Source organism: Colias eurytheme, chromosome 3, assembly GCF_061535395.1.
Source record: "Colias eurytheme isolate Ceu_HAF_F1 chromosome 3, ilColEury1 Martin Lab GWU primary, whole genome shotgun sequence".
NCBI lineage: Eukaryota > Metazoa > Arthropoda > Insecta > Lepidoptera > Pieridae > Colias > Colias eurytheme.
Window position 1 is genome coordinate 1,183,476 of NC_142982.1, and position 15,828 is coordinate 1,199,303.

At 34.2% G+C, this 15,828-nt stretch overlaps 2 protein-coding genes across 3 annotated transcripts; both read right to left on the reverse strand.

Annotated features, from left to right (window-relative positions):
• Positions 1-27: 27 nt before the first annotated feature.
• Positions 28-3,858, reverse strand: Hsc70-3 (heat shock protein 70 cognate 3). Its single transcript, XM_090119236.1, has 3 exons — positions 3,699-3,858; positions 3,029-3,169; positions 28-2,439 (listed from the first exon to the last, which is right to left on the reverse strand). Exons 2-3 carry the CDS (start codon positions 3,148-3,150, stop codon positions 591-593), a joined length of 1,971 nt encoding a protein of 656 aa, XP_089975362.1. The 5' UTR covers positions 3,151-3,169; positions 3,699-3,858; the 3' UTR covers positions 28-590.
• A 1,629-nt stretch (positions 3,859-5,487) lies between these two features.
• Positions 5,488-15,364, reverse strand: Pbgs (Porphobilinogen synthase). Of its 2 annotated transcripts, none has more exons than XM_090119256.1 (9): positions 15,287-15,364; positions 14,809-14,966; positions 13,995-14,142; positions 13,443-13,659; positions 12,656-12,744; positions 8,970-9,113; positions 8,257-8,373; positions 7,262-7,355; positions 5,488-6,024 (listed from the first exon to the last, which is right to left on the reverse strand). In XM_090119256.1, exons 2-9 carry the CDS (start codon positions 14,934-14,936, stop codon positions 5,960-5,962), a joined length of 1,002 nt encoding a protein of 333 aa, XP_089975382.1. In that variant the 5' UTR covers positions 14,937-14,966; positions 15,287-15,364; the 3' UTR covers positions 5,488-5,959. The 2 variants fall into 2 exon arrangements, with proteins under 2 accessions (XP_089975382.1, XP_089975381.1); XM_090119255.1 differs by lacking the exon at positions 15,287-15,364 and adding an exon at positions 15,081-15,216.
• Between the last annotated feature and the right edge of the window lie 464 nt (positions 15,365-15,828).

Genomic DNA, 15,828 nt, shown 5'->3' on the forward strand with positions numbered 1-15,828 from the left:
ACTGGGTAGAAAAATAAAAGAAATAAATTCTTCATAGAAAAAATGTTTTATTATGTACTCCTCCGTACTTCTTTATATTATTTCTACATAATTATTCTGCTAATTAAGAACTAACATTTCAGCAGTCTCAAAAACAATTACATACGATAAAGAACACTGAGGCAGTCTCGATAGCGAGACTAGCAGATGTTTAGAGGGAACACCTCTCATAGAGAACAGATTCTTCACAATTAACTCTATTGCTCTATTAAAATTAAAAATGCATCATTTTATACAAAACATACGCATACATACAAATCATACATTCACGCGAGCGGCGGCGATCGTAAAACTTGTACAGTCAAAGATAATAATAATTCGCCTGCGATTGATTTTACATTAAGTATGAATTACGTTGACTATACGTTTGGCAGATTCGTCCATCGACCACCACAAGCCTCATTCACACGGCACACGAATAAATATACACAACACGAGCTAAAACACATCGTATCCGCACTAAGTTACAGACTACGTGCATTGCGCTGGCATCGCACGTAGCCCGTAGCGACGGAGATCACATTTGGCTATCACTCGTTATCAGTCTGTGATTACAACTCGTCTTTGAATTCGTCATCTTCTCCGCCCGCTCCCTGAGGAGGCACGCCACCTTGACCTTGGTATAACTTGGCGATGATCGGTTGGACGACGTCTTCTACTGTCTTCTTTTGTTTCTTGTACTCTTCAGCATCAGCGTCCTGGTTATCTTCGAGCCACTTGATAGCGGCATCGATGGCTTCTTCCATCTTGGTTTTTTCGTCGTCGCTGACTTTAGCGCCGAGCTTTTCTTTGTCTTGGAGTTGGTTCTTGATGGAGTATGCGTAGCTCTCCAATTCATTCCTTGCTTCGACGCGTTCCTTTAGTTTCTTGTCGTCGTCAGCGAATTTCTCCGCGTCCTTGATCATTCTTTCGATGTCTTCTGGCGTTAATCTGTTCTGGTCATTTGTGATGACAATCTTTTCCCTGTTTCCTGTGCCCTTGTCTTCAGCCGATACTTGAAGGATACCGTTGGCATCGATTTCGAAGGTGACCTCAATTTGTGGAATGCCTCTTGGCGCAGGTGGGATGCCAGTCAGATCGAACTTTCCAAGCAAGTGGTTGTCTTTAGTCATGGGACGTTCACCTTCGTACACCTGAATGGTTACGGTGTGTTGGTTGTCGCTAGCGGTGGAGAAGATTTGAGATTTCTTGGTGGGAATGACGGTGTTACGGGGGATGAGCTTGGTCATGACACCTCCGACGGTTTCGATACCCATAGTAAGAGGGTTGACGTCAAGAAGTACGATAGCGTCAGTGTCTTGTTCACCGCTGAGTACACCGGCTTGGACGGCGGCACCGTATGCGACGGCCTCATCGGGGTTGATGCCTCGGGATGGCTCTTTGCCGTTGAAGAATTCTTTGACAAGTTGTTGCACTTTGGGAATACGGGTTGAACCACCGACGAGTACGATTTCATCGACGTCTTTCTTGTTCATGTCGGCGTCTTCCAACACCTTTTGTACAGGTTTAAGGGTAGATCTGAACAGGTCCATGTTCAATTCTTCGAATTTAGCCCTGGTAAGAGTTTCGGAGAAGTCTTCACCTTCGAAGAAGGATTCAATTTCGATCTTAACTTGGTGGCTTGAAGACAAAGCTCTCTTAGCCTTTTCAACTTCACGACGCAATTTCTGGACGGCACGGTTGTCCTTTCTGATGTCCTTGCCCTTCTTCTTCTTGTACAGTTTGATGAAGTGCTCCATGACTCTTTGATCGAAGTCCTCACCACCCAAGTGAGTGTCACCATTGGTGGCGACTACTTCGAATACACCGTTGTCGATGGTAAGAAGAGACACATCAAAGGTACCACCACCCAAATCGAATACGAGAACGTTCTTCTCTCCTTCTTTCTTGTCAAGACCGTAAGCGATAGCAGCAGCGGTGGGCTCGTTGATGATTCTCATGACGTTAAGACCGGCAATGACACCAGCGTCCTTGGTAGCTTGACGTTGAGCGTCGTTGAAGTAAGCAGGGACTGTAACGACAGCGTGAGTGACCTTCTTGCCGAGATAAGCTTCAGCAGTTTCCTTCATTTTTGTGAGCACCATAGCGGAGATTTCTTCAGGAGCGAAGATTTTGTCGCCCTGTGCGGTCATCACGGAGACGTGAGGTTTGCTGTTCTTCTCAACAACCTTGAATGGGAAGAATTTGACGTCATGTTGGACGGTGGAGTCTGTCCATTCACGACCGATGAGACGCTTGGCGTCGAAAACTGTGTTTTCGGGATTGGTTGTAAGCTGGTTCTTGGCGGCGTCTCCGATGAGACGTTCGCCGTCAGCTGTGAACGCTACATATGACGGGGTGATACGGTTACCCTGGTCGTTGGCAATGATCTCCACTCGTCCATTCTTGTAGACACCGACACTGTGGACAAAAGAAAAATAACATTAAATAGAAAAGAATATAAATAATGTTGATGATGAAACATTGGAATATTGTAACTTATAAAGACTTTCATTTGTTACTTGGAAACTATAGAATAAAATTTTAACTATGAATCAAACTGTATTTTTACTTGAGATATTATTTTCTTTTATGACTCATATACCAATTTTATCTGAATAAATTCACACAGGCAGACACCACCTCCCACATAATATTTTATCATATCCTTTAAATATTTGATACTAAAGATATTCTGAGAAATTAACACCCAAATACTGTGCGATTTACATGATTTATTTATTAATAATATTTTTTTAATTTAATTCAAGACTTTATTACAATATGCTGAGATTTTTTAAGAAATACACTCAATAAATGGGTATAATGGGTAGAAATACACTAAATAATATGATTAGAAACAAAATAAACTTATTACTTTTTTACTAATTATTTAAATTTCAGAAAATGATTTTTTATCTCAAGTAGCAACATTTCTATCTTATCTTTTAAACAGCGTGGTTACATATATGTTAAATTACCTATTAATTAACACAAAAAGTATATTTACCATGAGTATGTGGTACCCAAATCGATACCAATGACGGTGCCGATATCCTTGTCTTTCTCCTTCTTGTCCTCGGCGTACACCGCCGCCAGGACGCAAGCTAGCGCCAGCAGGTACCACCGCATTTTGTGCGAATTGACTATTCTAGAACAATCGAGAACAAAATTCAAGCAAACTCTCTCTAGCAAATACAATAAAACGCTTGCAGTGTCGACAAACGGGTTCATTAGACCGTACCAAGGACACGTATGGGATAAATTCGTCGAACTCCTACTTCAAGGGACACGTCAGACGAACGTGTCACAAGCCAACGCACCTAACCAGATCGAAGAGTAGGAACGATTAATGAAACTGAAAGTAAGCTGTAACGGTGAAATAGATAACGGTATGGGTAAATAGATAAGTGGGACAACGAGCCGGCCCACAATGGGATGACATCGAGAAAATTCTTTGACGTTCATGATACACAATTGGGATGCTTTCTATGTATTTAGTTAAATATGCATTCACGAAGCTGTATCGAATGATTTTAATGAATATTACTTGAATTTCTATTAAGAAAATGCCACTGAACGGGAAAGTACAAGAAAGGTTATAAAAAAGCTACGGTAAATTCTTGAATGAAATGATTAAATTACACCAAAAAACGATAGAAATGAAGATTAATATTTACCTTAAAAATAAATTAACTACTTCTTGTGAAAAAAGCGTTACACTTCCACAGTTTAAGCACTTTTTAACGAATCGAGAGCAAAATCAAATTCTCTGTACAATCCTTTGCGTGCAATGTCTCGGGAAAAACTGAAGTTGTCAACGCCGACGACGCAGTTATTTAGCGCTAGTGTTGATCGTGTGTTAATTTGATTGGTCGTTTCATTGATGACGTTTATCAAAAATCGCGGTCATTGGACCAAGTAAACAGACTTGGCGATAGCTGATTGGCCCACGTTTGTTACTGGCAAAGTTATTCTTGCGAGGGCGATTCAAAAGGCCACGAAAGTGGATGACGAAGTTTTGGCGTGAATTTCAAATTATTATAATGCAATAATTTCACAATACTTTAGATTTTCTATTTTCTAACTTTTTTTTATAAATTATTGTATTGTATAAGATTCGGCAGTGCTGAATAATTCAATAAAGAAATATTACATACCTATTATTTATTAATACAATTTGTTCTAAATTAACTTAGTACTTAATGTAATTCATGCAATAATATTATATTAATATACCTTTATGCTATTAATAACATTAAATAATCGACTAAAACAATATTTTCATTCATATCCACCCACACACATATACACGTACGCATATACACACAAACACACTCTCAATACTTAAAATGGCAATTATTTGTTTAAAAAATATATATTTCTTTTTTGTTGTTCTGTTATGTAATATGATGAAAGAGATTGAGCCTCACAACACAGGGGATCCTAGTGTGGGGTTCAATGCAACATATGTAACAATATTATGTAAAAAATTTTTGAAACAAATAAAGAAATTTTTATTTATTTATTATTTATTTGACATGTTGAAAACCTCGTTGAAAATTAATTAATACTGTATCTAGCTTTACCCATGGCTGAACCTACTTATATATTTTTACAAAGTTTATGGCTATATCAAGGCTATAGGCATAGGTATTGAAAAATTTACTAAATTAAATTGCTGCTTTTTTATAAATATAAAATCTTTTACTTATATCCTAGATTGGTTTAAATATTTTCGCATGTCGCTAATGAATCAAATCTCAAATGGAGCCAATGACCTCATTAAATATTCAAACAACAAACATTCTCCCTTGGCTTTATGCCTTATTTTATACTTATCAATTTAACTAAAAGATATTCATATACGTTTACACAATGATTACATGTTCGTAAACTCAATAATTTAGAAATGTGTAGCTTTTTCTAATAATTCGATTTTTATTTTTTGGAATCGATAATGGAAATAATCTCAACTACTTTAAAATTAAGTATGTACAATGTACATAATATAAATATAAATCTTATTTCGGGATATTTTTTATGAATTTCATACATAGATTGCCATTATAATATTATCCTCAATAATATTATAATCTATATATAATCTATCTATATATTCTATATATAATATAATCCAGCAAAAGTTATTCTATAAAAACTAGAGTGAGAGAATTTTTCCCGTCCGACAAGGGCCCTTCCGGCCTCCTCCACTCAAGCGACAGCCCAAGCCGAGGTTCGAGATCTCCGTCAAGGGGGGACGCCCTTGCGCATGTCGCTACCAGGAAGAACCTTCAGTTCACCCCCGCGTCCGCGTTAAAATGTAGAAGCCCTTCTGGCTAACATTGAGAAACACCACACAAAAAAAAACTAGAGTACATCAAGTACAACCAACTTTAATTCTGATATTTAACATATTCTACCGTCAAAACTTGAAATATTAGGGGCAATAAAATAAAACAATTTCAAACTATTAAATATTTTATTATAAGGCACAAAATAACAACAAAAAATAATTGTACTTAACACCAACAATAATTGAGCAAATAAAATTTTGAAAACCAATTTCATATATTTACATAAAAGTACCATAATATACATACAATTTCATAAAAAATTAATATTATTTAGGGTCGAAACACACCAGTCTTCAATCAGTACCATTGATAAAGAGTAACATAAATAAAAAAAAGTTAATTCATGGTTTAGGGGCAAACTTTAAAGATAAAATAAAAAGTGATTTACTTTATGTATACATTTCAATGACCACATAATATGTGAACACTATATTATAGTATGATTTTATAAACAGTTTTTTCCAAAAGTACAACACATTTTAAGTACACCACTATAACCAATTTTTCATATTTATTAAAAGTAATTGAACCCCCACTTGTTTGAAGTCAGTATAACATTCTTCTTTTAGAAACTTCGAGAAAAATCACTGCTTATTCGATATTATGCTTAAAATTAATGGCGCGAAGTATGTGATAATGCAATCCGCACCTGAAATATAAATTATCATTATTAATATAAACAAACACCTTATCATTAAATACAATGTAACTTTCTTAATTTTCGTTTCTTGATAAAAGTATTCTGGGAGTATTTATTTAAACAAATCAAAGTTTGTTTCTATAGGGATAAGATTGCTGATAATCCCTAGTCCCTACTACTTAATATGTATTATAAACTAGCGGTCCGCCCCGGCTTCGCCCGTGGTATATATTTACGTTTTCTCTACATAAAAACCATCCTCGTACTTCAAGGAATATAGTAAAAAAAGAATTATCGAAATCGGTTCAGCCGTTCTCGAGTTATGCGCTTACCAACACATTTTGCGATTCATTTTTATATATAAGATGCGAAAGTAACTCTGTCTGTCTAGTCTGTTACGCTTTCCCGCTTAAACCTCTCAACCGATTTTGATGAAATTTGGCACAGACAATCTTTAGACCCTGAGAAAGAACATAGGCTACCTTTTATGGCGAAATATGTACCACGGGCGAAGCCGGGGCGGACCGCTAGTCTTGTATAAGTATATAATATTAAATTTCGGATTTAAATATGTATGTACATAAAGGAGAACACCGTTTTTACGTCAAATTTATGCCCAATACAAAATACATGATTTAAATTAAAACATGATTATATTCAATTGACAGAGTAATGCTCAAAATTCCACCTATTGCTCACAAACTATGTAAAATGTAGGATTGATGTGTATATTAAAGTAATAAATATTTTTTTTCAAGACCATAATATTTATACTTGAGTTACGCCAACGGATCCCTTACATCGCTGAGTCGACGGTTCGCACGGGAACGTGTTATACGAACGCTAGCGAATTCCTTTGGCGCGACGTAATTTTTAGTTTTCTTGTTAAATTAGTTTAGTATTATATTCATTAATATTTATTCATTTATTTAGGTATTTATTTATTTATTTACTCTTTATTGTACAACATAATAAAATGAAAGTACATAAAACAAAACCATTTAAAATGTACAAATGGCGGCCTTATGGCTCAAAGCCATTTAGCACTTACATCGTGCAAGACATATTGTAATTATTATAATTAAAGTATTTTTATGAGTAAATAAAATTTTTTTGGGGCCTTCCGCTGTGTGAAACATAATTATTGTGTATCTAACTTAGTTATTAGGTACTTATTAGCAACTTAACTTACAAAACATGGTTGTAATATTTCAATGAAATTAATAAATAATAAATATCTACTAACCAGCTCTGCGCATACACAAGAGGGTCTCCATGAGTATCGTCTCTATTTCCTTGCTGTCTCCGCTGCGAGATATCATCGCGTATTCACCTGATACCTGCAATTTGGCGGAAAAATTATTTTTTTTATCGATTTACTATTTTACTAGACAACTACCACAGTTCTGTCCGAGTTTGTCGAGACGTTTTTTTGTAAGGTTATTTTTTACAACAATTATTATAATATGATAATAATCAAACGTACCAAAAATAATTAAAATCTTTTCATAATTTATTGATGTATATTATGTAATTATTTCGATTAATTGTGGTATGTGGTAATTATTTCGATTTGCGTTGTCGAGTTAGTATTTTTTTAACGTACTTAAAAATAGAAATACGTTTACTTGAGTCTGATTTTGGGTACATCATCACTCATCATTCTTAAATTTTAGACATTACATTCAATTTTTTTTCATCTATATCTGCCATAAATCTATAAACGTCCACGACGTTTTACTAAGAGCGTAGACGCACTATGCGGGTAGCCGCATTGCGGGTAGCCGTCCGGCTGACCGCAAGCACAATTATGTACGTAATATTCATTTCTATGCGCACTGTGCGGTCTGCGGTAGCCGCATCGCAGTGCGCATAGAAATTAATATTACGTACATAATTGTGCTTGCGGTCAGCCGGACGGCTACCCGCAATGCGGTTACCCGCATAGTGCGTATACGCTCTTACAGGTCTCGTAACCAGGCCATACAATCTTCAAATAAAAAATGTGTGCGTGTACTAGTGTACACACGTAAGAAGTGAAACTTCTTTATGATCTTATTTTTCAAAAAATAATTCACTATATGCAACTTTACAGAAATACGTCGAATCACGCGTGGTAGGGATAAGAAAATGATGGCGCGAATAAAAAAATATCACGCGTAACGAAAAACTGTTACACTAAATTTTTTCCCAACCCCGATAAAGAAGTTTCACTTCAATAAAAAGAATCTTCCTCATTACCTGATAAATAAACAATGGATGGTTCGGATAACTATCCTTTGTCTGCCGTACGATGTCCAAGTACGGGAGACCTGGCTTCACCATCAGGAAGTCAGCACCTTCTGCTACGTCACGGGCCTGTAATAATTTAATTATATGCGCTAGAATCTTTCCCCACTTACAAAAAAGAAAAATAAACTTATGTAACTATTACTCAACTAACATAATATGTTTTATTTATTGCGGATATACCTATTGTTTTTAATATTTACAGATATTATTGCAAGCGGATGCATACAAATTGTAGAGTAGTGCTTCTGCCCCAAGGTCTCCAAATAATAAAAGCCTTTTTCTTCAATACTTTTACTACTTTTCACAAAATGTGTTACTTAGGCTAACGGTTAAGCACTACTGACTCTAATATAATTTTATAAAAATAAAAAGCTTCGGGGAAACAATGTGGACACATACATATACAAAATGCTTTGATCAGCAAATTGCATATGTGTGTCCCTACACAAATTAAAAACCTTTTATTGAAAAAAACTAAGCTGAAAGATTCAAAAAGCGGTCTTATCGCTGACTTCAAAACTTAATTCCAAGCAAAAATTCTAAGTCTAGCCTGCAATTCCCAACTTTTTTAATTAACGGGAAGATATTTTAAAAAGATAACCAACTTAATTTTTAAGAACCTTTTTTTATAACTAGATAATATACTGTATATATCGACATACCGCAGCCCTAGCCGCGAGGGCGGAGCTCCCGGGCGGCAGCTGGTAGCACTTCCTGTCTCCGGCCATGGGGGAACTCTTCATTGTATCTCTGAACGGACCATACATGGATGAGGCGAATTTGCAAGAGTAAGATAATACGGATACCTAGAAAAATGTGGAAAAAATTGAAAATAAAAATTACATAAACTTAATTTTTTATTTTAAAATATGTATGAAGTGCGTTTAGCTAAACTGAACTAATGATAAAATGATTAAAAAAATAGTGTATGAAATATAAGTAAAAATGTTTGTTTGTTGTCAAGGTAGCTGGTAGGTACAGTCACGAGCAATAATATATGCCTAGGGGGCGATGTGCAAAAATATCTGTCACTAAAACTAATTCAATAATATCTATCTGCCCGTATACAGCAAAAATATCTGACATTAGTAGGCAGCATAATAAAGTGGCATCAAAATTATGTGACGAAAATGTTACAGCAAATAATTGTGACAACCTCTCACGGCATAAATATGTGACATCAACTAGGAAGCAATAATATCTGACACAATTTCATATTTCTGTATTTTGCATCGATTCCTCATACAAATCTATAGGTACTAAATACTAATCTATACTAATATACTAATAATATTATAAAGAGGAAAGGTTTGTATGTATGTATGTATGGTTTTCACGCATAAACTACTGGACCGATTTTGATGAAATTTGGCACAGATAATCTTTAGACCCTGAGAAAGAACATAGGCTACCTTTTATTTCGAAATATGTACCACGGGCGAAGCCGGGGCGGACCGCTAGTCATAAATATGTGACATCAACTAGGTGGCAATAATATCTGACACAATTTCATATTTCTATATTTTGCATAGATTCCTCACACAAAGCATAAATATGTGACATCAACTAGGAAGCAATAATATCTGACACAATTTCATATTTCTGTATTTTGCATCGATTCCTCACACAAAGCATAAATATGTGACATCAACTAGGAAGCAATAATATCTGACACAATTTTATTTTCAATTTAATATTGAATTAATACAAAATAAATAAATTTTATTTTAACTACGTTGTTTTAAAACATTATTACCATATTAATTAATATGTGCCGTCGTTGTATACTACATATTGTATGTCTAGATATTATATCCTACTAGCTTAACACCCGCGGCTTCGCCCGCGTTATCAAAGAAAAACCCGCATAGTTTCCGTTCCTGTGGGATTTCCAGGATAAAAGCTCTCATAAGCGTTAATCCAAGTTACCTTCTATGTGTGTGCCAAATTCCATTGTTTTGTCTTTTATTTGTGTGAAAGAGTAACAAACATCCTTACATGATACCTACTCACGAACTTTCGCATTTATAATATTAGAAGGATATCATATCATGACAAAATAAAAGTATTCATATACTTATATGAATACCCACTTGGGTAGATCTATTTTATTTGAAGGTTCAGTGTAACCTTCATGTATTATTTAGAAATTGTTTTGTCACATGTTTTGTTATATTTGACGTTAGCGGCGTTTGACACGATTGCTCCGTTATTCATTTTCATTTACCTATAATCAGCCTATAATATTGCTATTATTTTATTGAATATCGAAAATTATGGCAAGTTATCATATTATCGTAATTTTATTAAAAAAAAATATTTACAAAATATAATGTGTCTTTTGTTCATATTCTTACCCCAGCAAAATACATAACACTAATTCAATAAATAACGGTTTGCCTTTTTAAAATCCTATCCTATCTTATCCTACTAGTCCTACTATAATCCTACTTCCTATCCTACTAATGTAGTATTATTAATGCGAAAGTTTGTGAGGATGTGTATGTGTGTGTTTGTTACTCTTTCACGCAAATACTACTGAACCGATTACAATAAAATTTAGCAGACAAATAAAGGGAAACTTGGGTTAACACTTAGGATAGGTTTTATCCCAAAATTCCCACGGGATCGGGAACTATGCGGTATTTCTGTGAAAACGCAGGCGAAGCCGCGGGCGGAAAGCTAGTGTCACATATTTATGCTTTTTGTGAGGAATCAATTATATTTTACAATACAGAAATATAAAATTGTGTCAGATATTATTGCCTCCTAGGTGACGTCACATATTTATGCTTCGAGAGGTTGTCACAATTATTTGCTCTACATTTTCGTCACATAATTTTGATGCCACTTTATTATGCTGCCTACTAATGTCAGATATTTTTGCTGTATACGGGCAGACAGATATTATTGAACCCGTTCTTATGACAGATATTATTGCTAATCTGCAAATGGTAATATTAAATATATTTATGCTTCTGACTGTACATGTATGTATGGAGATTTTACCAGTAGACATCCCTAAATAAATAGACATAAGACAGACATTTATACAAAAATTAAGATATACACAACTTTATCTATGCAAATTCTTATCGAAAAATAACGGAACAGCTAATAAAACAGTTTAAACAAAAAAAAATACAATGTTTATAATTAAATTCAACTATTTTACGGTCATGATCATGACATTGGCTGCACGTTACGTATGTAATTATTCATAAGCACAATGTATTCGTTAATTACTCAAATTAAAATTTGCATTTTATACTCGAATTCCGTGACGATAATTTATGATGATCAATTGGAAAAAAAATATTGATGAATTACAATGCGTAGTTTTATTCTTTATTGTTGTTTGTAAAATGATTTAGGAGGATAAAAAAAAAAACAAATATTATAAAAGTATACCTAATAATAAGTCTCTGTTACGCTTTCACGGTAAAATAACACCACCGATTCTGATAAAATTGAAATGAAAATTTACCCAGGAACTAGGCTACTTATTTTTAAATCAACCATTCAGATTCATGGGTGTAACCCGCGGGGCACATCTATTTGTAACATAAGAACAAAATTTGATAAAAAATTACATTTCTAAATGTTTTTTCATTCTTTTTCTTAAAAATTTCATGGGTACGGAAATTTTACCTTTTTTTAAAGATTTTTTAACTAGAAAAAAATATTACATCAACTTCTATTGTACCTCCTACATTGTTGAAAAACTTAGTCACGTAGTTTCACGATAAAAACCACCGACCTAAGTTCAATGTATTACGATAACTATACAAACTTATCAATTATGTAATTATTGAATTACCGACGAGACACTTTCATTTAATATTACTAAACATAGACTAGTTGATGCCCGCGACATCGTTCGTGTTTAATAAGATGCTTTTACGGATTTTTTTCCTGGATGCACTACCCACAGATTGGCAATAATAATACTTTTTTTTTCTGTCATCTATACTAAGTTTGTTTGTTTGTTTGAACGCGCTAATCTAAGGAACTACTGGTCCGATTTGAAAAATTCTTTCATTGTTAGATAGCTTATTTATCGAGGAAGGCTATAAGCTATATCACATCACGCTTAGACCAACAGGTAGCCACGGGGGTGAAACCGCGGGGCGCAGCTAGTCTTATATAAAAATTCTTGTTTTAGCACGCGCCAATTATATATTGAAAAATACTCAAATCAAATATGTAAGTGCTATTTTAGTATTCTGAATATTAATATTTAATTGATAATCCGGTTCCACATGCAAAATTTGTATTCTTAATAAGTAAAAAGTCTTAAAATTAATGATAAGTTACTGTTGAATAAATTCAATACATTTAAACATACCTGATTCTGCAACTTGTTAGCCACAAGAGTATCTTTAATTGCCTTTATTCTGTTGTCCATCATATCTGAAGGGGCCACTATATGCGCTCCTGAAAATTAATTGTCGTATCACTACATAGTATTAAACAAAGTCGCTTTCAGTTTCTCTGTCCCTATGTATGCTTAAATCTATAAAACTACGCAACGAATTTTGATGCGGTTTTTAAAATAGATAGAGTGATTCAAGAGGAAGGTTTTAGTAAATAATTTATTATGTTTTAGACAAAGCGGGCGAAGCCGCGGGCGAAGCCGCGGGCGGAAAGCTAGTTTTAATATATAATTATGAATTGTTTATACACATATAATTAACTAACATTTTTTTTTTATCTACTTTGAAAAACAATAGAATTAACAAGAAATATATTTGATAAGATTATTTATTATTTTAGATACCATAATCTACACTATTGTAGAATGAATAGATAGAGAAAAATATAATTCTATTTATGTATATATGCCTGCCTCGGCAAACATTGTTCTGTCCTATTGTCCACGTTTTTTCTTAATTTCGTGTTTCTCTCCACAAGGACCTTATTCCTCAATAAAAATGTTAAAAATGTCCTCAATAAAAATGTTAAAATGGCCGTTAGCCGTTTTCAAGTTGAATGCTTAAATTTGGAGATTGATCTATAGGACATAATTATTAACCCATTGAGCCCCAAGCGGCCCGATTGGTCCGGTCGGTTCCGGGGCCTGAGTTACTACTGCATACTGCATAGATACCATGGATAAAGTCTAATACACTAACCTGCCTTAGCATAAGCTAGTGCAACTTCCGCAATCCGTTTCACCGAGGCAGCATGATCAATTACACCATTATCCAGTACTCCACAATGACCGTGCGAGGTGTATGGACACAGGCAGACGTCACATGCAATGAGCAGGTTCGGTAAAGCTGCCTTGATCTTCGGCAGCGCTTTGATTACTGGGTTCTCGGAGCAATCTGCACTTGAACCTGTGGGGTCCTGTAATTATTGATTATTGTAGGATTGTAAACAAGTGGTTGTGATTTTATTGGATATTTCTTTTTGTATGTATGAGAATAGACAGTGTAAATTGCTAATTTAATATCAAATAATGAATGTAAGTATGCATCTAAATTTGAACATTGTTTTCACTTTAATGATTCAAAATAATAAAAAAGAGTTAAAGTTATATGTTTTTGCCAACATCAGTTAATTTACTTCATAATAGTTAATACACTATGGTTTTAAAATATTTTAATTACTGTATTATGTTTTAATATGGGACATTTGCACAATTACACCTACTCAAAAAGTATACCTGCATAACTAAATACCTTAGGCAAAGTTTCAACAATTCCAAAAATGAGTATAGACTTAAGTCCCCTGTCTACCAATTCAGTGAGAGCTGGAATCAGCTTATTTATACCATATCTGAACACATTTGGCATGCTCGATACAGCCTGTAGGGCATCTTCATCTTCTCTGTAAATAATATTGTTTGTTAATTAATCCATCAGTCCCCGGAATCACAGACACAATAGATAATCTATTGTGTCGCGCCCCGATCGGGGCGCTCGGTGGTCAATGGGTTAAATAATTGGGGATTGTTACATATTAAAAAATATATATTATTGTTCTCTGTAATAAGTGTTCTCTAGCATGTTTTCATGATTAAATACCAATAAAAAAAAATAACTATTGTCAAGTAACATTATTGTTTATGTTATGTGTTACGAAAAAATGTATATATTCTGTTGATAAAATTGGTAAGTGCACATTAAGAGCCATATTCTATGAACTAAGTCTACTTATTAACTTACACTTGCACAATATTTAGAGCTAGAAATATTTGTGCCAAGTGAAAGGAAGTTGTGTAGATTATGTACTATATTTATTTTATTTAGGTAATGTTTTCGAAGACTATAGTATGAATAACTAGTAATAATGTAATCTAATTGTTATTTAAATGTACCTTTGGATAGATAACTATTAAGTTATTCACCATAAGTATAAGAACCTATATGGAGTATACACAAAACAATAGTGTCTTTAGGAGTTTTAAATTTTGATTTTCTCCTCTGAAGGGTGAATACACCCTCAAATAATTTAATCTATCATTATATTTAAAAAAAAAGAATTTATACTTACAATAAAAATACTGGATACATAATATTGTGTGGTTCAATGCTCGTATTTGGTTCTTGAAGTTTTCGCAAGGTTGCATGGAAGTATCCTCCTTGGAGCACATGCTCAGGGCTCAAGAAAAGATCATTCATTTTTAATAATTGAAAAAGTACCGGGTATATCTAAAACGTTAATAGAATAAACTGTTCAATTCGCAATAACAAGTCTATACCGGTTATGTTAATAAACTATCATATCATGAATAATAATATGTAAAAATATTAACTAGTTCGTACTTTTCAAGCGTTCGCTCTTTGCGAATGCTTCCACGAAATGATCTGCCTGTTTCAAATGAATATCCTTGTAGATTGCGTGTATAGGGTATCTTAACTTATCAGCTGATCCCTCACAACTTGCTGTACGTTTGAGATCAAAAGATTAATTATGTAATTTTTCCAAATTATCTACCGAAATCTGAACGGCCTATTCAATATTTACGGACCTCTTCGTACGCAACTTGAACTTTTGACTTTCTCTGATATTTATAATATGATATTGAAATATGGATTGGTAATAAAATTCAGACGATGAGCCTTTGACCATCTTTGACGTTGAAACTTCAAAACACAAGAACACAACACTTCAAACTCGGACTTCAAAAGTCAAATAAATGCATGTCAAACCGGTTACCGGTAACCGGAGCGAGGTCTGACCACAGAGCCAGGTCTGACATGAACAGTAATAATAATGTACTCTGTGGACATGAACATGAACTGTTAATTTGTCAAATGAGATTCAGTATTTCTAGAAAAACACCTACCTATGGAGATGTATAACAAAATAATACTATGTTCATACCTATACTTAAAGATAAACAATGGTATCTAGGCCGTATCATATTATCTAGATTCTAGACCCTCTGACTCTAGCTGTATATATCTGTGAGCTGTATGGCATATTATGCTCATATATTTAGCTTCTGTGATATGAAAGCTCTGTATTATTTACTCTGTGGTGTGGTGTGCTCTGTCAATGTCAAAATAT